This window comes from Prunus persica, chromosome G1 (genome assembly GCF_000346465.2).
Source record: "Prunus persica cultivar Lovell chromosome G1, Prunus_persica_NCBIv2, whole genome shotgun sequence".
NCBI classification, from domain to species: domain Eukaryota; kingdom Viridiplantae; phylum Streptophyta; class Magnoliopsida; order Rosales; family Rosaceae; genus Prunus; species Prunus persica.
The window spans coordinates 2576111-2595361 of record NC_034009.1 but is presented as its reverse complement, the minus strand read 5'-3'; the positions used below and the strand labels follow the sequence as shown (position 1 = coordinate 2595361).

At 37.7% G+C, this 19251-nt stretch overlaps 3 protein-coding genes and 2 pseudogenes across 4 annotated transcripts; 1 reads left to right on the top strand and 4 right to left on the bottom strand.

Annotated features, from left to right (window-relative positions):
• Window positions 64–2806, bottom strand: LOC18790467 (annotated as a pseudogene).
• Window positions 3722–6311, bottom strand: LOC18790143 (WAT1-related protein At4g08300). Its single transcript, XM_007223996.2, has 7 exons — window positions 6062–6311; window positions 5751–5813; window positions 5547–5663; window positions 5235–5466; window positions 4940–5098; window positions 4713–4864; window positions 3722–4240 (listed from the first exon to the last, which is right to left on the bottom strand). Exons 1-7 carry the CDS (start codon window positions 6268–6270, stop codon window positions 4060–4062), a joined length of 1113 nt encoding a protein of 370 aa, XP_007224058.1. The 5' UTR covers window positions 6271–6311; the 3' UTR covers window positions 3722–4059.
• LOC109946558 lies at window positions 8605–12844 on the top strand (annotated as a pseudogene).
• Window positions 12579–14462, bottom strand: LOC18792232 (CASP-like protein 5B3). The gene is made up of 3 exons (XM_020559959.1): window positions 13809–14462; window positions 13309–13441; window positions 12579–13211 (listed from the first exon to the last, which is right to left on the bottom strand). The coding sequence occupies exons 1-3, from the start codon at window positions 13937–13939 to the stop codon at window positions 13017–13019; spliced, it is 459 nt and encodes a 152-aa protein (XP_020415548.1). The 5' UTR covers window positions 13940–14462; the 3' UTR covers window positions 12579–13016.
• Window positions 16081–18166, bottom strand: LOC18789799 (1-aminocyclopropane-1-carboxylate oxidase homolog 1). 2 transcript variants are annotated; one of them, XM_020555946.1, is made up of 4 exons: window positions 17302–18166; window positions 16994–17074; window positions 16561–16882; window positions 16081–16482 (listed from the first exon to the last, which is right to left on the bottom strand). In XM_020555946.1, the coding sequence occupies exons 1-4, from the start codon at window positions 17844–17846 to the stop codon at window positions 16228–16230; spliced, it is 1203 nt and encodes a 400-aa protein (XP_020411535.1). In that variant the 5' UTR covers window positions 17847–18166; the 3' UTR covers window positions 16081–16227. The 2 variants fall into 2 exon arrangements, with proteins under 2 accessions (XP_020411535.1, XP_007225869.2); XM_007225807.2 differs by lacking the exon at window positions 16994–17074 and having other exon boundaries at window positions 17302–18159.

The following is a 19251-nucleotide window of genomic DNA, read 5'->3' as shown; positions in this document are numbered from 1 at the left end:
CTTCTGAATTTCGATTTGTGAATTCCCTCTCAAAGGATTCCAGGGAAGGATCCAATCTAATCTTTATGGTTCATCATGTAGCACATCGGTCTTAGCTGAAGTGATTTTCTGTATGTTTTTATCCTTGTGCTCTTCTGAGTTGATGTAAACTTCATCACTTTCTTTTCCCCACAATAGCAAGTATAGGCCAAGGATGACACTAAATGCCCCTACTATGCTGAACAAACCACACATGAAGTTTTAGAATTACCTCCTTCCACACCAAATTATGTGACTAATTGGCAAGGAAAATTAATGTAACATATGGATCCTACTTGTCACACAACGTGGATTGAAAATGTAATCCCTTAACCCAATTGGATGCATTTTACAAAGTTTTTGTTTTGCATACAGAGTCTTTATTGGGTTGATGTCTTAGTTAAACTCTAGATATGTGCAATTACTCGTAAATGCATTAGTTAAACTCTAGATACGTGCAATTACTTGTAAATGCATTATAGTGTGAAAAATTAGCTGCCCGTATAAAGTCTTTCACCGAGGACAAAGTAAGCTAGAAGAGCCACAAATACTATTGAAACGGGATCAAACATGGCCACAAAAACTGGTCCTTTCTTTTCTGTGCACCATAGTTGAACGAAGATTTTTAGACCGGAGCACACAGCTCCCTGCCATATAGGCCCCCGCATTAGAAGAATCTTATGATTCCCTTTTTTAATGCAACATTTCATATTTACCACTTATTATACTCACAGAATATAATAGGACCAGAGGTCAATGTTGAATCCAATTGCCCAAGCTGCCCGTCTATGTTCTATGCACACTGTGAAGACAGCTGGTTGTGCTGCCCCTATGAAGCCCATCCATGTTGTCAGTGACAGTTGAGCAGGATATCTTTCCAACGTGATTGCCTGCATTGTTTTATTTTATTTTGTAGTTAATCGGTGAATATGAGATCGTGCTATATGTATACACATTTGTAATAGTTGTGTACACCTCAGTAGGTGCCATATAGTTGAGTGAGGGCTAAAACCTGCATAATGTACCATATAGACCATGTTATGCAGCATGCAACAGTTAGAATTGAACCCTTGAATCAGTTCTCATGGATGGAGGATTTCCCTTGAATATGGATCAATGGACGCCATAAATATCTCACCATAGACTCAGGGGCGGCCTGGGGTGGTGCAAGTGGCGCCACCGTACAAGGCCCCCGATTCTTAAGGGCCCCCGAAAAAAAAATTATTTATATTATATATATATTAATATTATATGAATCGTATATATAATATAACGTCTGGATATTTGCACAACAGCGTATTCAGGGGAGTTGGATGGAGCACATCTCTCTTTGGCAAAAGGGCCCGAGTTCGATGCTCCTTGATGTCGTTCTACTGGCTAGCACCACAAAAAAAGCTTCATGACTTCTTCTTTCTCTTAAACTCTGATTTTCTGGTAAGTAATCATCATTATTAATCAATTTCTCTTTCGTTCTTTTTTCAAATTCAGGTATGTATCTAAATTTCAATCTATTCTATATATTACATGCAGTCTTGATCTCTTGGACCCTGTAGTCCAACGGTGGGTGACCACAATCTCTTGGACTCGAGCTCTTGATAGATTCATTGTTAGAGAATCACATGCTACAATTGATGAAAATATTTAAATATTTATGAATTTAATTTCTGATTTTCAGTGCATATTTATTGATGGTGAATTTTAGTTATAAAAAAAAAATTGTTTATGACATTAAGTTATGGCAAATTTTTATAGTATTTTCGTATTAGATTATGCGAGGCCCTAATTTAAGTTTCGCACAGGGCCCTCAAAATCTCAGGGACGGCCCTGCATAGACCCCTTGTACAATGTCATGGTGATTACACCGGCTAAGGAGACGAGGGTTCCCAAAACTTTCTCTAACCCTCGAGGACTTCGAAGATCAAGAACCTCCAACCTGAGTTAATAATTAATTTATTAAGGATAAAATGCGAATTATTCTTTGGATTTATGGATGAAAAGGTATACTAAACTGAGTACAACTGCAATGACAAAGGTTAGGGAAGCTATGGTGTTCACCATTGATGCAATGAAGGTCGGAGAGGTGTTATCTTAAGCTTGCAAAGTACATGTTTAAAGTCAAACCCACCCTGCAACCATTGGAAAAGACACTTAATTAGCCATTTATTTTGTTCCTTTATCAGAAGCATATAAGGTTTCTATATGTGTTTACCCAAGAAGAGAAAGAACAAAAAGTTCCAAGAAAAGAGCAATTGTGAGCTTTGGTCTCTGTTTTCTGCAGGAGGAGAATTAAAGATCGATAAATAAACCTATGACAAAATAGGTAGAATTGTTGGAGTTATCATGATTGACATAGAAAAATGTTCTCTTATTAAACAGTTTGTCATGTTATGTTGCTAGACAGTAAATCTAACTAGATCAATGTTGATTGGATAGACTCTTAGTTTAACATACAGTGCTAAATTGATGACACCAAATATCTTGCAAAAGAATGTTACCCTATAAGTACAAAGGCAACTTTATGCATATATTTACCTTTCAAGAACATAGGCAAAAGGGAACATCACTAGGCCGGACACAATATGTCCATATGTTATGTAGACATGAGGGTTCATCCCATGATTGAAAGAAGCTTCTGTGAGAAAATATAGAAATGTAGAGGCCACCTGGGCTAAAACCATGAGGAGGTGTGGCTTGAACTTCCTGTAAACTCCCCCAAAGTTACTACATGCCTCCTGTGCCATAACCTCCACTGGTTGGTCCCTTTCGTCCTTCTGAAGTTTCAATTCTTGACAAGATGGAGGAGCACATCATGCATGTTCTCTTCATATAGAGGGTAATAGAATAGTTGAGTCTTGATTCTTGTTTCATGTTGACAGTATCAGGTTCTTGATTAAATTGCTCAATATAATAATATTGGGTATGTAATTTGGAATATGATTTTTGCACCATAGATTTCGGGGAATTATTCGAGAATCTTATTACAACTGAAGACTTTATTATTGATGTGAGTGAAAATCATGCATCCATAAATTTGGTTTATGCACTAAAACATCCTTGTATATGATTGATTATAGAATACTACAGTAGTACGAATAATGCTTTCTTAAAAGCATTGCGAGAGTGTGGATAACACCTTCTTTAATAAGAAATTATTTTGTCCCCCTACTTCAATTTTTTTTATTTTTTCATGACAGCATAGGGTCACATTGCGTGCAGTACTTAACAAACTGCGATCTGAAAAATCAGATGCCTATATACCAAAAAAAAAAGAGAAAGAAAAATCAGATGTCTGAAGAAGTTAGGCTTTTTAGTTTTACGAAAGCAATAACGCCCACCACACCACACTTCGAAAGAGAAGCTTCTGCTGAGCACACAACTTCCCACTCACTATTTCCAGGACCACACTGAAAACAGACAACAACTCAAACATGCATCTTTCAGATTAAGAAAATACTTACTTTCCCAAGTGGGAATCATTTTGGTTAAGGAATTTCTGCAGATCATGATTAATAGCCTCTAAATTTAGTTAAAGAGACAAATTAATGGGTTAATAATAAGGGATGACAATGTGTTTAAAGAAGGCATATTGGGGTTCTCTAACTTTCACCTGCCAGTAACCAAACACTAAGCCAACATCCATCTGCTTCCACTGACTTATTTTGGTAACCATTTGTTGTTGACACAATTGTAAATAACACTTCTCTTGCTGCTGCAGACCCTATGCCAAGATCGCATTCCATAAATAAAAGAGCTAACAAAATATTACAAATGACACAGAAAGTGTCCTGCTCAAACATAAGGAAGTTTAAAGTAGACTTCTATAGGAAAAATGATGCATTAATCAATGGACACTTTTTCGAGCGAGCCATGGGTTCCTGCAGCTTGTGTATGAGCAAGTTTAAAGCGGACTTCCTTTCTCTTCCTCCCTTGTTTGCTCGCACAACTTTTCTTGTTACTTTCATCATCTTCTTCTTGTTCACAGTTTTATTGGTTTTCGATTCCCTCTCTCAATGGATTCTAGGGAATGATCCAATCTAACCTTTAGGGTTCACCATGTAGCACATCCTTCTTAGCTGAAGTGATTTTCTGTATGTTATTATCCTTGTGCTCTTCATATGTTGTTTGATAAGAGGACTCTTCTGACTTGATGTATACTTCATCTCCTTCTTTTCCCCACAACAGCAAGTACAGGCCAAGGATGACAATAAATGCCCCTAGTATGCTGATCAACAAACCACATATGAACTGTTAGAACATCCAAGCCACTACCTCCCTCTACTTTTAACCCACTCTCGCAGTTAAAATTGGATATATTAATGCTAAAACAATCATACATTTGGACGAATTAGCGAATAATCATATTTTTAGACTACATTAGTGAATCAAATTATGTGATACGTTAAGTTTCAATTACTAATTGGTAATAATAATTAAAGTATAACAAATGGATCCTATGTGTCACATAATGCGATTCACTTATGTGGCATGAAAATGTGATCCGTCTACCCAATTGGATGCGCATGCGCACCCACTACTTGAAAGTAGTAACTGGAAACTGCTTTTATTGATGTATTATACTAAGTTTTCATTTTGGACAATGAGGAAACCTTGCATACCTGCAATGCCTTGGTTAAACTCTAGATACATGAAACTACCTGTAAATGCGCATTAGGGTGAATAATGCAAAACGTTACCTGCCGGTATAAAGTCTTTCACCGAGGACGAAGTATGCTAGAACAGCCACCAATATTGTTGAAACGGGATTAAACATGGTCACGAAAACTGGCCCCTTCTCTTCTGTGCACCATAGTTGAATGAAGATTATAAGACCAGAGCACACTACTCCCTGCCATACACCACCCACATTAGAACAATCAATCTTACTGTAAAGCAACATTTCATACTTTCTTATTAGACTTACAGCATATAATATGGACCAGAGGTCGATGTTGAATCCAATTGTCCAAGCAGCTCGTCTATGTTCTATACACACTGTGAAGACAGCTGATTGTGCTGCCCCTATAAAGCTCATCCATGTAGTCAGTGACAGTTGTGCAGGATATCTTTTCAATGTAATTGCCTACATTTTTTTTTATCAGAAAATTATTTCAAGATCACCTTATGAATTATCAGAAATTCCATCTTTAGTGTCACATATATGTAATAGTTGTGTATGTTTCACAATGTACAATATAGGTTTGAGTAAGGGCTAAAACCTGCATAATGTACCAGATAGACCATGATATGCAGCTTGCAACAGTAAGAATTGAACCCTTCAACCAGTTCTCATGGATGGAGAATTTTCCTTCGACATGGATTAATGGATGCCATAAATTTCTCACAATAGGCCCCTTGTACAATGTCATGGTCATTACACCAGCTAAGGAGACGAGGGTTCCCAAAACTTTCGCTAACCCACGAGGATTTCGAAGATTAAGAACCTCCAACCTGAATTCAAAGGTAATTTATCAAGGGTAAAACATGACTTGATGCTTCGGATTTCTGGATTAATTAAGAGGTTCACTAACCTGAGTACAATCGCAATTACAAAAGTTACGGAAGCTATGGTGTTGATTATTGATGCAAGGAATGTAGGAGAGGTATATCTTAAGCTTGCAAAGTACATGTTTAAAGTCAAACCCACCCTGCAGCCATTGACAAAGACACTTAATTAGCTAGCTCTTTATTTTTGCCTTTATCCAGAAACATATATGGGTTCTGCATGTCCTTACCCCAGAAGCGAAAGAACAAAAAGTTCCAAGAAAAGAGCTAATGTGAGCTTTGGTCTGTCTTTTCTGCAGGAGGAGAATCAAAGATTAATAGTTAAACGCATAACTTAAATGACAATATGCATGTAGAAATGTTAAAAGTTATGTGTAGAAGCAAAAATATTCTCGTACCAGACCGTCTGAGATGTTATGTTTCTAAACTGTTGATCTTGCTAGATAATTGATTGAATGGACACACAGTTCAACGCATGATGGTAGTTTTAATATGACATAACATGCCAGATATTTGACAAAAGAATGTTGCCCTATTATACCTTTCAAGAACATAGGCAAAAGGGAACATCACTACACCGCCCACAATATGTCGATAAGTTATGTAGACATGAGGGTTCATCCCATGATTGAAGGAAGCTTCTGTGATAAAATACAGAAATGTATAGCCCATCTGAGCTAAAACCATGAGGAGGTGTGGCTTGAACTTCTTGTAAATTCCCCTAAGATCATTACATGCCACCTGTGCCATCACCTCCTCTGGTTGGTGCCCTTTCTTCCTTCTCCTATTTCAATTCTTGACAAAGCTGGAGGAGCACATCATGCATGTGTTTATATAGAGGATGGTGGAATAGTTTGAGTCTTGGTTCTTGTTTCATGTTGACAGTATCAGGTTCTTGATTAAGTTCCTCTGATGTGATAACAATTTCCTGTCTTCATATTATAGAATAGATAGGGGAATAGTAGAAGATACCATGCATGGCCCTGATCAATTAATCCAATATTCTCATACCCTGATGGAAGATTATAAGGGAATTCTAATGAGAACATACTTTTATGGATTTTTTAAGAAGTTATTATGTGCTGGTCCATTGTCATGAAAGGAGGTAAATTGTCTGCTTATGGAATTTGTTCTACTTACTCAATAATCGTTTATGTCATTATATCCATTTGGAATATGACTTTTGCGTCATTGATATTATTAGGGAACCATTCCAAAAATTCAGAAAAATCAGAACAAAAAAACATCGTATGCTATACTTATAAAACTGCAATCAGAAAAATCAGATGTCTAAGGAAGGCTTTTCATTAAGCAAACTCCCACCACCACACCTTGAAAGAATTAGCTTCTGCTGAGCTCAACCCAACCCGCAATATCTGGATCCGGTATCAAAGACACAACTTCCTATTCACTATTTTCCAGGACCACACTGGAAAGAGACAACACTTCATATATTCATCTTTCAGATTTTCAAAATACTTTCCCATGTGGGAATCATTTTGTTAAGGAGTTGTACAGGTCATGATTATTAGAGCCTCTCTAAATTCAAAAAAACTTGTGTGAAACAGGGATATTTTCGATCAATCATGGTATGACAAGTAGAAAAATTATCACGTGTGACATACTCTGATTGGTCGAGAATAATAAAACAGTGTTATCTCATTTCCACATAAGTAACACTTGTGTAAAACGGGAATAACACTATTTTACTAGAGTGCTGCTAAACGAACCCTAAAATTAACTGAGTATACCCTACTACCAAAACTATTTATTGAATTGCTCATTTACCTTAATATAAAATGACCAAAAAAGATATATTGAATTGTGAAACAAATAAAATTTTAATAAGTACACCTTACTCACTATATTCAACCCTTATCAGACGTAGAAAAGTCTTCGTATTGCTTGGTGCTCATGAATAACGCAACGAGTACTAGTTTATGATTGGTATTATGAAATTAAAGATTTTGATGAAATCCAAAATCTGAAAAGATGGCACAAATTCATGTAAAAAGAAAAATCTGGTTTATGATTGGTATTAGAGCAACTCCACCCCTTAGGGCAAAGTCTAAGGCAAGGGCAAGCAAGGGCTGTCACTATTCACGTGAATAGTGTCAGCCTTGCCATTTGTGGTTCCACCCACAAGGGCAAAGTCTAGGGCAAGTCTAGGGCAATTACTATTCATTGTACTTTATTTCCTATTTTTTTATACTTTAAATCATTAATTTTGATAATCTTTTGTAATTAAATTTTCGAATAAGATTTTCGGATGAGAATCTCGGTTGCCACGTGTCTTATTCCAGATAAAATTTTCGGATATTCATTAATACAAATTATAATCTCAGATTTCCGATAAAATTTTCACCCTCTAAAATTGTGCCACGTGTCCCATGTCAGATAAGATTTTCAGATATTTTTAAAAAATTATAATCTCATATTTCAGATAAGATTTTCACCCTCTAAAATTGTGCCACGTGTCCCATGTCTGATAAGATTTTCAGATATTTTTTTACAAATAGTGATCTCAGATTTCAGATAAGATTTTCACCCTCTAAAATTATGCCACGTGTCATCTCTATCTTCTGAATTCCTCTATAAAACTACACCATCAACACCACTCCTCTCACACAATCTCTGATATATTCCTTCATTTATCAAATTTTACAAAACACATTATACTCTCAATATCAAACTTCAGGAGGGTGTTGGAGAGGCAACAGAAAGAATGAGAAGAAATCCGGCGTAGACGTGAGGAAGAAGATCGGGACGCCAATGAAGAAGAGGAAGAAATGCTTGAAGTAGCGGCGGTGTGTATGATGAATCAATCAAGCCAACACCATCGTCGTCGTGCCCCGAATGTGGACAGACGCAGAGAGTCTCGGGGTAAGAATCTCTTGGAGGATTACTTTATCCCAAATTCGTTATATCCTGCTCATAAGTTTCGAGAGAGATATAGAATGCAGCCACATTTGTTCCAAAAAATCATGCATGATATTTGTAATTACGACACATACTTCATTCAAAAGCATGATGCTGTTGGAGTTTTTGGGTCTTATCCCGGAGCAAAAACTTACAGCTGCTTTGCGGATGCTTGCTTATGGGGCATCTGCAGAGCAGGTGGATGAGATTGCAAGGATGAGAAAATCTACTATCCTAGAGTGCTTGGTGAGATTCTTTGATGCAGTGGAAAATTTGTACACGAGGGAGTACCTTCGCAAACCCACTCCGAGGGACCTGCAAAGACTTCTACAAAAAGGCTAGGCTCGAGGTTTCCCAGGAATGATCGGAAGCATCGATTGCATGCATTGGCAATGGAAGAATTGTCCTACTACGTGGCAAGGAGAGTATGGGAATCGGAAGGGCCAAAAAAGTATCATTTTGGAGGCCGTAGCTTCATTCGACACTTGGGTTTGGCATGCCTTTTTTGGGGTTGCCGGATCTCAGAATGACCTTAATGTCCTTGGTCAATCCCCGGTGTTCGACGAGGTATTGCGAGGTCATTCCCCTCAGGTCACATACCAAATCAACAATACCGTATACTCTGGTGCATACTACCTTGCCGACGGAATTTATCCTAGGTGGACGACATTCGTGAAAACAATTTTGAATCCCCAATCCGAGAAGGAAAGAAGCTTTGCTTCCTTTCAAGAAGGTTACAGGAAAGATGTGGAAAGGTGTTTCGGTATCTTGCAAGCTCGTTGGGCAATTATCAGGGGTGCTGCTCGGATGCTAGACGAGGAGGTGCTGAGGAGTATTATGATGACTTGCATCATCCTCCACAACATGATTGTGGAGGATGAGTATGACTACGATGCTCCAGAGGTGTTTGAACCCGATCCTATGAACACGGCATTGACAAGAATATATGAAAGGCCGATGAGACCAAATGGACTACCAATGGAGCCCGAACCGTTACTTCAGGATGGTCGATTCAACAACCCCATGATTGATCGTTATCAAGAAATGCAATCTTCATATGTTCACGAAAGACGTCAAGTTGACTTGATCGAGCACTTGTGGCAGATGAAAGGCAATCACAATGGATGAAGGCTAGATTCGTGCTTTGTTTGGAATTATGCTTTGTTTTTAATTATGCTTTGTTTTTGTGTGTGGTGTTTTGTGGAATTATTGCGAGGTCTTTTTTATTATTATGTTTTTATGTGTGGTTTGTTTTGTGTGTTGTTTGCAATAAATGAAGGTTTGTTTTTAATTAATCTTTGTGAGGAATGCTCAAATGTTTTTAATAAATAGTCCAATTATAGAATGCTTTTTTGATTGAATAAAAAAGAAACAATACAACAAATTAAAGGATAATACAACAATTTAAAAAAAATACAACAATTATAAAAAAATACAACAATACAATCTAATGGTTTTCATCATTTAGCCAATCCGTATTGCTAGGTCCGTCGTCATGGAAAAGTTTTCTTCTCATCACATCCCTTCATTTATGCTTCCAATAGGCCTTTGTTTCATGAGACATATGGCTCGTATCCATGGCCATGATTTTCATCTCTCTCTCATCGTCGTCTTTTTCTTTTGCATGTTGCTTTTCAATTGCAAAGGCTTCCAATCGTGCCTTGTCCGCTTCATCTCTCCTCAAGTCTCTCTCCAATCTTAGAGAGTTGTTCTTAGCTATTTGCTCGAATATTTGAACACAATCAATGTTCGAAGTGGCCCTTCTCTTGGCCTTTGCCGCCTTTCTCCCAATCGGTCTCGGCGGACGTGGGAGTGGTGACTCCGTTTCCATTGGGGATCCAATGACGAATCGGTTGATGGTGAATCATGGAGTGGTGTCTCATTCAACACAACCGAAGGACCGGTGAGAATAATTTTAAATCTCGAACAATCCTTCACAACTTCCCAACATTGGAAATGCACGAAATTTTTTTTGCCTTGCCCCATGGCACCAAACCACATTTGTGCTTGTATGATCTATTAAAAATAAATAATTGAAAGTGCAAGAAAAAATATTATATTATGCAAGAAAATAAAACTAATTTGAATTGCAACAATAAAATTAATTATGCAAGAAAATATAGACAAATTGGACATGCAAAAAGAAAAAAAAAATTATGCAAGAAAAAGAAATAGAATATGTCAAAAATAAAAAGTTACATTAAATTGATGAAAATGGTATTATAAATATTTTACCTCATCGGATAGATTTTGACCGCTTCGAATGTTCTCCCTTGCTTTTGTCAAGGCATTTCTTCATTTGCCTAAATCTTTATTCAGAAGTTTCCATCTACTAGACAACGCCATTTCGGTCCGAATGGAACCCGATCTTTGACAAAATTCTCCATGAATTTTGCTCCACATATGATGGAACTTCATCTCATTGCCCGTGATAGGGTCATGACTAATGTTCACCCAAGAGTGACACAACGCAATATCTTCCTGAGTTGACCACGAATCCCCGGTTTCGACAGAAGAGGCCATTTTTTTTTTTTTTTTACAAATGGAAAGTAGTAGAAAAATGTGAGTGGAGGATAAAAAATATTGGAAGGAGAAGAGTTTGTATGGAGAATTGGTGTGGGAAGTGAAAAATATGAGTGAAGAGTAAGAAATATTGGAAGGAGAATAGTTTGTGTGGAGAATTGGTGAGAAAAGTGAATAATGTGAGTGGAGAGTAAAAAATATTGGGGATGGAGAAGAATTGTATGAAGATTTTGTGTGGAAAGTAAATAAAATGGTTAGGTATTTATAGGGAAAAAATATTGAATTTTTTGGTATTTTTTTTAAAAAATTTCAGAATTTTTCAGAATTTTTTTGCAATTTTTTTAGCAAAAAAAAGAGGACCGTCGGATTTCTGGAAAAAAATCCATAGGAGCGTCCCTGGCGCGACACGTGGCTTTTTACCGTTGGTTGCTGTCAGGGCTGACGTCAGCGCGTGGAGTTTAAATTTTTTTTACCGTTGGCGCGTGTAATTCACGCGTCAACGGTAAAAAAAATTTGAATTCTGCGTACGCTGACGTCAGCCAACTCGGGCTCAAGCCCAGGCTGAAGTTGCCATTGGGCCTGCCCAGGCTCGTGGGACCCAGCTGCTGCCCGGGCTTCCTTTCTCGCGCTGGAGCTACTTCGGGCTGGCCTGGGGGCCCTTTCACTCGGTTTGGGCGATGCGCTGGACTTGCTCTTAGAGTGTTGTACTAGAGCTATTTTGGTAGTTAAATAGAGTGCACTTAATTAATTTTACAATTTGATTAAAATATTAAAATTAACTTAAATTATAAGGTATACTCAATTAATTTTATAATTTGTTTAGCACCACTCTTTTACTATCCTCCAATCGCGATATACCACCCCTGATATCTTTCTAACGTGACAGTCTTTAATTGTATCGCTATTTCACATAAGTTTTTTAAGTTGCACTCGAGTGTTTTTCTTCTAAATTTAGTTTTAGAGAGACAAATGGGTTATGATAAGCGATGACAATGTGTCTAAAGTAGTGCCTGATAGGTTATTGGGATTCTCTGACTTTCACCTGCCATTGGGCCCTCACTAACCACTAACCCAACATTGTCTGCTTCCACTTACTTTTGTTGGTAGACAGACACACTTCTCTTGCAGCCTTGCTTGCTGCCGCTTATCCCACAATATGATGGTCCATCAATTTCAGAGAAGACTGCTTTGAAAGACACAAGGTTTAATTTGTTGCAGACCTATGCCAACACCACATTCCACAAATACACATACCTACCAAACTATTACAAATACCAATGACACAAAGCAAGTGTCTTGCTCAAACATAAGCAAGATTAAAGCACACTTGTTTAATAAAACTGATATAATAAATGGACACACTTTCCAGCAAGCCATGGGTTCCTGTAGCTTTTTGTATAAAATAGCATACCTCCAGTGGGATTCGAACAAAATGCATCAAGTAGACATATGAGGAGTGAGGACCACTGAACTTAGATGGCAATTTGCTCACTGGAAGCAAGCATGCTATTGTTTTGGTATTAGAAAAGAAAATGAAGATGTAGTGGCAAGATGCCACACCAACAATACAGATATAGTTTAAGTTATTGTATGCAAAATCATTGTTAGCTAACTCATAGTGGAAAACTGGAAGGAAAAAAGCATATATTCTCTGCCTTTCTCCTCAATAATATTACAAACTCATGAGGATCTTTCTGCCACTAACCAATTCACATCATCATCAATTTGGACATCAATTTGGACAAAATCGACAGAAAAAGTAGTAATTCCTTCTGCTAATCCTTCAACTTTACAAGTAAATGTATATCCGTTTTATAATTCCAGTTTGATACAACTGTTTCCCAACTCTAATCCCACTTCTTCCAATGGAAAGACAACATAATGAGAGTAAGTTTTTAATATTGTACTGCTATGTTCTATCCAGTTTGTTTCCTTTTCTATTGACACTGCAATTTCTTGTTTCTGTTCTGAAGAAAAAAAGGAAAGAAATATATATGACAAAGAAGGGCTACAATGAGATGAAACAAATCCTATGGCCTATACAAACAAGTGGTCTAACATGCTGCCAATAGCCAGAGCATAATTAGAGAAGAAATTGCAATTGTTACCCAGCTCAGGTACGCCAATGCAACTGCCATCTGGTATTTTTGACATTCCTCCCCAAAATTGCAGTGGCTCAAGTCACTAAAGTACAACACAGTTATGCCAGCTGAGGCAGAAGCTGCTGCAAGAGACAGTGTTGCTGTAACCTGTTGGAAAAGGAAAAGAGTAAGCTGTTAAATGACAAGCATTATATGGACACACAAGATTTTCATGTAAGGAAGTCAAGAATTTGTAGAGTCTGACCCAGTCTCCAACTACAAAGAGGCTAACCAATACAGGGTTGTGGAGGACCTTCTTTTTCACTAAGGAATATGCATCTAGAAATGCCAGCACTAAACTCCAGATGACTTGCAGACCCATTGAAGCAATCAGGTAGCTGCAAAATGAGCATTGCCTTAAAACAAATATTACAAATTTTTTTCAGGACAAGAAATGGCATGTGCATCAAGAGATGCTGAAATCTGTCCCATAAGCCTACAGAATCAGGTTACACAAAACTGAGCTGATAATAACTAACAAAACAAGGCCAAAGAAGAACACTGCCCAGAACATTTGGTACATCTAATTCTAATTTGTATTCAAGTTTTGGTTCTCTAGTGATGCAGAGGAACTTCTAAATTCCTTCTGCTTACATTTTATTTAGGAAAATTTCAAGAATCAAGAGTGTTTCAATCCCATCTATTCTTCCTTCTGTAATCAAAATATTGGAAACAAATCAGTGAGTTGGGAAAGGAAAGCAATACCAGAAAGCTGTGAAATTGAAGAAGCTGGCAGTGGTAGCCATGGAAGCAATAGACCCAGCAGCAAAGACGCATTGGGAAATCCTGAGAAGAAGCCCTGTCAAAGTCCCAGGCGTCCCAGGAAAATCCTTCATTTCCTTGTTCTCTCAAAACCCAAAAAAGTATCAGATTCTTAATGGGTCAGAGAAAGCACCCATCTTTCCTTAACATTGAAACGCAAACCACATCACCCACAAACTAAAAATCACAAACCTCACCAACCTACTATTGCTTTCAGAATAAAAGTACACAGAAGACCCAAAAATCAGTTAACCCAGAGAAGACTTGGTATACAACTGGGAAATTTGATTATTGTGAAAAGAAGAGAACTTGGACTGCAATTTAAGAGAGAGAGAGAGGGAGCGAGAGAGAGTTGCGAAGCTTAATTAATCAAGATAACATCAGCCAAACCAAAACTGGGATTCTAAAGCTCTCTCTCTCTCTCAACCAACATGCCTGCAGTCAAATAGCGTGGGCAAATCTGGCATGCTTCACCCATAACATGAAATGAATAATCAACTGTTTTCTTCCTCCCTACGCGCCACTAGGCGCGTATAATTAATCCCCGCATGATGCCGTCGGACCATTCGACCCAACCCGTGGCATCTCAAATCAGTCAACGGATCAGCGGAGCAAATATAATGAGTAGACCCTGTTTAGAGTTCAGACCCACCTAATGGACGTGGAGAGCAATTGGACCTGCCTATTATTAGCATCCTTGGCGTTCCAGCCTATTTGGATATTATCATTTTTTTTCTCTCAAGAAATTTATTTACGTCAACATATTCCAAAAATGATAAGAGCACTTTTACTCATTTGTCATAAAAAAAGATAAGGAGAGACAAGGGCAGTTATTGTTCATGTAAATAGTGACAACCCTAACAATTTTTTTATTTATGCATTTCCATCCATTGCAATGACAACTCAAGGACAATCATTATTCACATGAGATATGAAGAGAGGAATTTGTACGAAGTTTTGGTGTGGGAAGTGAAAAATATGGCTAGGTATTTATAATTAAAAAAAAATTATGAAATTTTTAGTTTTTTTCTTTCTTCTTTTTTTCAATTTTTTGGGTATTTTAATTGGTTGCTGACATCATTATGACTTCAGCATGAGATCAACTTGCATAGGCTTAGGTACAGCCCACATTTGCCCGGGCAGGTTTGCACCTCTAGGATGGGTTTTGGGAAGCCAGAGGGCTTTTGCCTGGGCAACCCTTATCTCTGGAAGTGCTCTAAAAGGTTTGTAATTTAAGTACTTAAGAGCAATTACTTATACATTAAAGGTCTCATATTCGAAACTTCTTCTCCCAATATTGCTTGTGTGTAAAAAAACTGATTACAAAAGTTAAAAAAGACAAATTTTAAAATCAGAAATGATGGATAGGGTCGCGATGGGACCTGGTCACAAGAATTCGGCCCAAGCCTAATCCTCTAGTAACATGGGTCGATTTGGCTTCGGCTAACGTCGAGCGTGACTTTTTGGAGGTCCATTGGACCTTAAAATACGCATCTTTAGTCATTTTCGGTTATATAGGGATACATATATTTATCCGTGATTAGAAAGAAAAAAAAATAACAAAAGAATCAGTGAATATTATTTGGTGAAATAATAGTTGATATTGGTTGAATGAAAGTAGCATTTTTCAAACTGTGCAGTTCCTTGATTGGACCGTTATATAGAGCTCTGGATGGTGACATCCATTGAAGACAATGCCGAGGAATTCTTAGTTTAACACTTATAATTTGGAGGAAAGTGATTCCAGAGTATATGAAGAAATCCCCAATGTTGCAATACTTCCTTGAAAAATGGGTTTAGTTCAATGAAAAATGGAATTTTCTTGACTTGTAGATTAGTAGTTTCATATTTGAACTCTCATAACACTTTGATAGTGTGTGTGATAAATCTCCTCCCCTTGTAGTTTAGACCATCGTTTGCATTAAAAAAGAAAAAAGTTCTACATAATCATAAAAATGCTTTGGCAAGCCAAAATTTCTCAGTTATTTTGTTTCATCAACCGAGATTGAACAAATAGTTGCCATTATTTCCTTATTTAGATTAGGGCCCGTACGTTGTCATTATTATTTCCTTGTCCACCACTACAATGAGCTGAAAAATAAATTTGTCATAGACCTAAGAACAGAAAGAAACCAAGCACTAAAATCCACAAAAGTGACAGCTTTAATTTTTGGCAATGTAGGAGGATCTGTAGCTGCTGTAGACTTTAACAAAAGGAAAAGAAATGAAGTTAGGCAGAAATTATTTTAACAAAGCAATCACTGTTTGTTGTACATGAAACTTCACAATGTGGTAATCAGACAACATAATTCAGCCATAACTATTACATTTTGAAAGTGTCAACCAGTGGAAATTGTTGGCTTCAAAGCCTGAAATGGTCAAGACCAGACTTCTCATCAAGCCCCTGAGAAAAGAACTTGCCATAATATTCACTTATCAAGAAATGTCTATACAGAGGAGGGTTCTCTTCTGATATAAGCTCTTTGATTGGACCATAGGACTTGGCAAGTGCTCCAGTTCTCTGTCCTGTGAAAAAGCAAGCTATGGAAACTCTTGGACCGGCCCGGTTTGCAAGCACTCTATGTTGAACACTCTGAAGCTTGTCATTAGATATAGCCTGGACAAATTTAGGAAGCCTTAGAAAAATTGGTGAATAGCAGAAAAATGAAATGTGCTTAGCATTGGGTAAACAAACCTGAAGAAAGTCAGCAATATTTACTACTAAGCCACCTGAAATAGGGTGAACATTAACCCATTGATTGTCATGAAGAACTTGGAGGCCACCAATTTGGTCTTGAAGAAGAATTGTGAGGAAAGAAGGATCTGAGTGCTTGCTACTTCCCAGAGTAAGTTCTGGTTCTGGGCATGCTGGATAGTAGTGGCACACAAAGGAATAATCTTTAGAACATTCTAATTCCCTTAGGTGGTCAGGCTTGAGACCAAGAGCCTCTGATAACAATCCGAAGAGTTGGTCTCCCAAACTTTTGACATGCTTTGTGTATTCAATTACTGCATCTCTGCATTTTGGAGTGAACAAATGGGTAAAAAGTATCTGAAAAGTTGGGGTTTCTTTTTTTTAATAAACTACAAGGAGAAGGAAATTTCTCAAACAAGCCCTACTAAGGTACCGTATGGGTTTGAACATGAGGCCACTCGTCTGCAAGTCAAGATCCTTTAATTTCCAATGGGTCTCTAATGGGCTAGACCCATTGGTTCCAAAGAAACATTACAGTTGAAATGGTAGAATACATTTGTGATGTGAGAACACATATGAACACAGTTCCCAGAAGGAGCAAATTTTAATTATTGGGGGACAAGCCAATCAGTAAAAATCACCAAGTTAATCAGTCTAAATTAGACCACCAATAACTTAAAAAATAATACAACAAAATCAAGAACACAAGTAATGAAATTGAAAGGGATTCTGAGCAAATACCTACAAACTGAAGGGAGTTGTTTGGGGTCCTGATCAACAACAGCCCTTGCAAAAGCCAGAGTGTCCCTCCAATTAGCTGCTTTTGATTTGTACAGATCAAAATTGCTATTGAATCTGACAGTTGTTTCTCGATCACGGGAATAGAACTCTTTCTTCACATCAAGATCCTGCTCATGAAACTTGCGCACTCCTTGGATCATATTTTCCAACACAGTCAATGGGACTTCATGGTTGACCACTTGGAAAAAGCCCCATGTTTCGGACGCGGCCCTAACTTCATCTACAATCTGCTTGTGGAGATCACCGTTGATGCCTTGGAGATCAATGACAGGAACTTGCAGGTTGGGTTGGTGACATGTGGGGAAGTGAGCGAGCTCGTTGGGTGGCCCTATGAATATCTTGGGTACATGAAGTGTGCCGGCATCAACTAGGCCTTTCACACCAGCCTTTGTGTCATCAAAAGCTTTTAGCTCTTTTGCTCGGTCGTATTTAGACTGGTTTTCATCATGTGATGATGTTCTGCGGCCAAGAACTGAGGTATCCATGATCTGCTCAATACAAGAAAACTTGATGAAGTGTTGATCTTTCAGATTAAGTTACAAAATATGGTCGTACTTTCATCTCTCTTGAGGTGGCTTAGGCCAATTGCTAAGGCAATTTGGCCCACAAAGTCTGATTTTTTTTTAATTTTAATTTTTTGTGTTTTTGTCTTTGGGATTTACAACCAACTACACAACCCACCAGCCTCTCTGCTCTCTATCTCTCTTTAATGGGGAGAAACTCTCGAAAATAATACTATTTTACTATTCCTTCACAAGTAAGGTTTTTTTGGCTCTCAATGAGGCAACCAACCAATAAAGAAGATATCTGTAAACTTGTCATTTTCCTTTCTCTTTTCCCTGTCTTGTATTGTAGTCTATACGAAAAAATTGCGATGATGTGCAAATGCTGGACCTGAAGATGGTCAAAGCTACTAATAACAATATTCTAGTCTGGTCAAAATGGTTTCTTAAGATTTGAAGGAAAGGAAAAACTACGTAATCTTGAGAGAAAAGGTGAAGCAAATCTATCGGCAGTCAATGGAAGCATGTTCGATTATCTCATGGCTTACGTCTGGGATGATATTTAAATCATTTGAATGATTCAAATTATTTTATTTTATTTGTTGAGAAATAACCAGATCCATTCATAATAGAGGCAATTACAAAATGTACATGAAGAACACTGCCCAGAGGAGGGTTCTTGCAAACAATAAACCAAACAATTAAGCAAGACAATACATTTAAAGCAAGAACAGTGAGCAAAACTCCACTGACATTTTAAACCAAGCTTACTCAGAGAGGAAGATGACAGGATCAATGGGAACTCTGCAATCAGTACTGAGAGATCATGTCAGAGAACCAACTCTCGTCCATTCCGGATATGAAAACACCATAAAGTGAAAGAGCATTTAGAGCATCCACAATGGGGGGGTGTATTTTCGGAGGTGTACATTCCCTTTACACTGCCGGAGGATGTAAATACGTTTTTTGTTCCAATAGGAAACGATGTAAATCTAAATATGTATAAATAGATGCAAACTTTTCTTCATTTTTCCTCTCTTTTCTCGGGTGGGTCCTGCCTGCAAAGGATGTAAAAATAGATACAAATGTACATTTTATTTTATATCTCCATAGTGGTGATGTATGTTTATAATCCTTTACATCTCCTTATTGGAGATGATTCTAGTAACAAGGGGTGTATATTTAACATACACCCCCTATACACCCTCCCATTGTGGATGCTCTTACCACTCAAATTCCACCTTGACCTTTAGATAAAAGTCATAGCATCTCTAACACCATACACGATCCCACACCACCATAAGATAGTAGATCCCACCACAGGCTTCAACTCCACCTCCACAGAAGACAGATCAAAGGAGATCTACACTCAAAGCCCAAAAATTCA

Coding starts and splice junctions, on each gene's coding strand:
- LOC18790143 (XM_007223996.2), bottom strand. CDS start 6,270: ATGGCACAGGTGGCATGTAATGATCTTAGGGGAATTTACAAGAAGTTC. Junction 5,467..5,546: donor GTAATTGCGATTGTACTCAG/GTTAGTGAACCT, acceptor CTTTGAATTCAG/GTTGGAGGTTCTTAATCTTC. Junction 4,865..4,939: donor TCTGGTCCATATTATATGCT/GTAAGTCTAATA, acceptor GGTGTATGGCAG/GGAGTAGTGTGCTCTGGTCT.
- LOC18792232 (XM_020559959.1), bottom strand. CDS start 13,939: ATGAAGGATTTTCCTGGGACGCCTGGGACTTTGACAGGGCTTCTTCTC. Junction 13,442..13,808: donor TTCAATTTCACAGCTTTCTG/GTATTGCTTTCC, acceptor CTCATTTTGCAG/CTACCTGATTGCTTCAATGG. Junction 13,212..13,308: donor TCTTTGTAGTTGGAGACTGG/GTCAGACTCTAC, acceptor CTTTTCCAACAG/GTTACAGCAACACTGTCTCT.
- LOC18789799 (XM_020555946.1), bottom strand. CDS start 17,846: ATGGATACCTCAGTTCTTGGCCGCAGAACATCATCACATGATGAAAAC. Junction 16,883..16,993: donor CTCATGTTCAAACCCATACG/GTACCTTAGTAG, acceptor TCCAAAATGCAG/AGATGCAGTAATTGAATACA. Junction 16,483..16,560: donor ATATTGCTGACTTTCTTCAG/GTTTGTTTACCC, acceptor AAATTTGTCCAG/GCTATATCTAATGACAAGCT.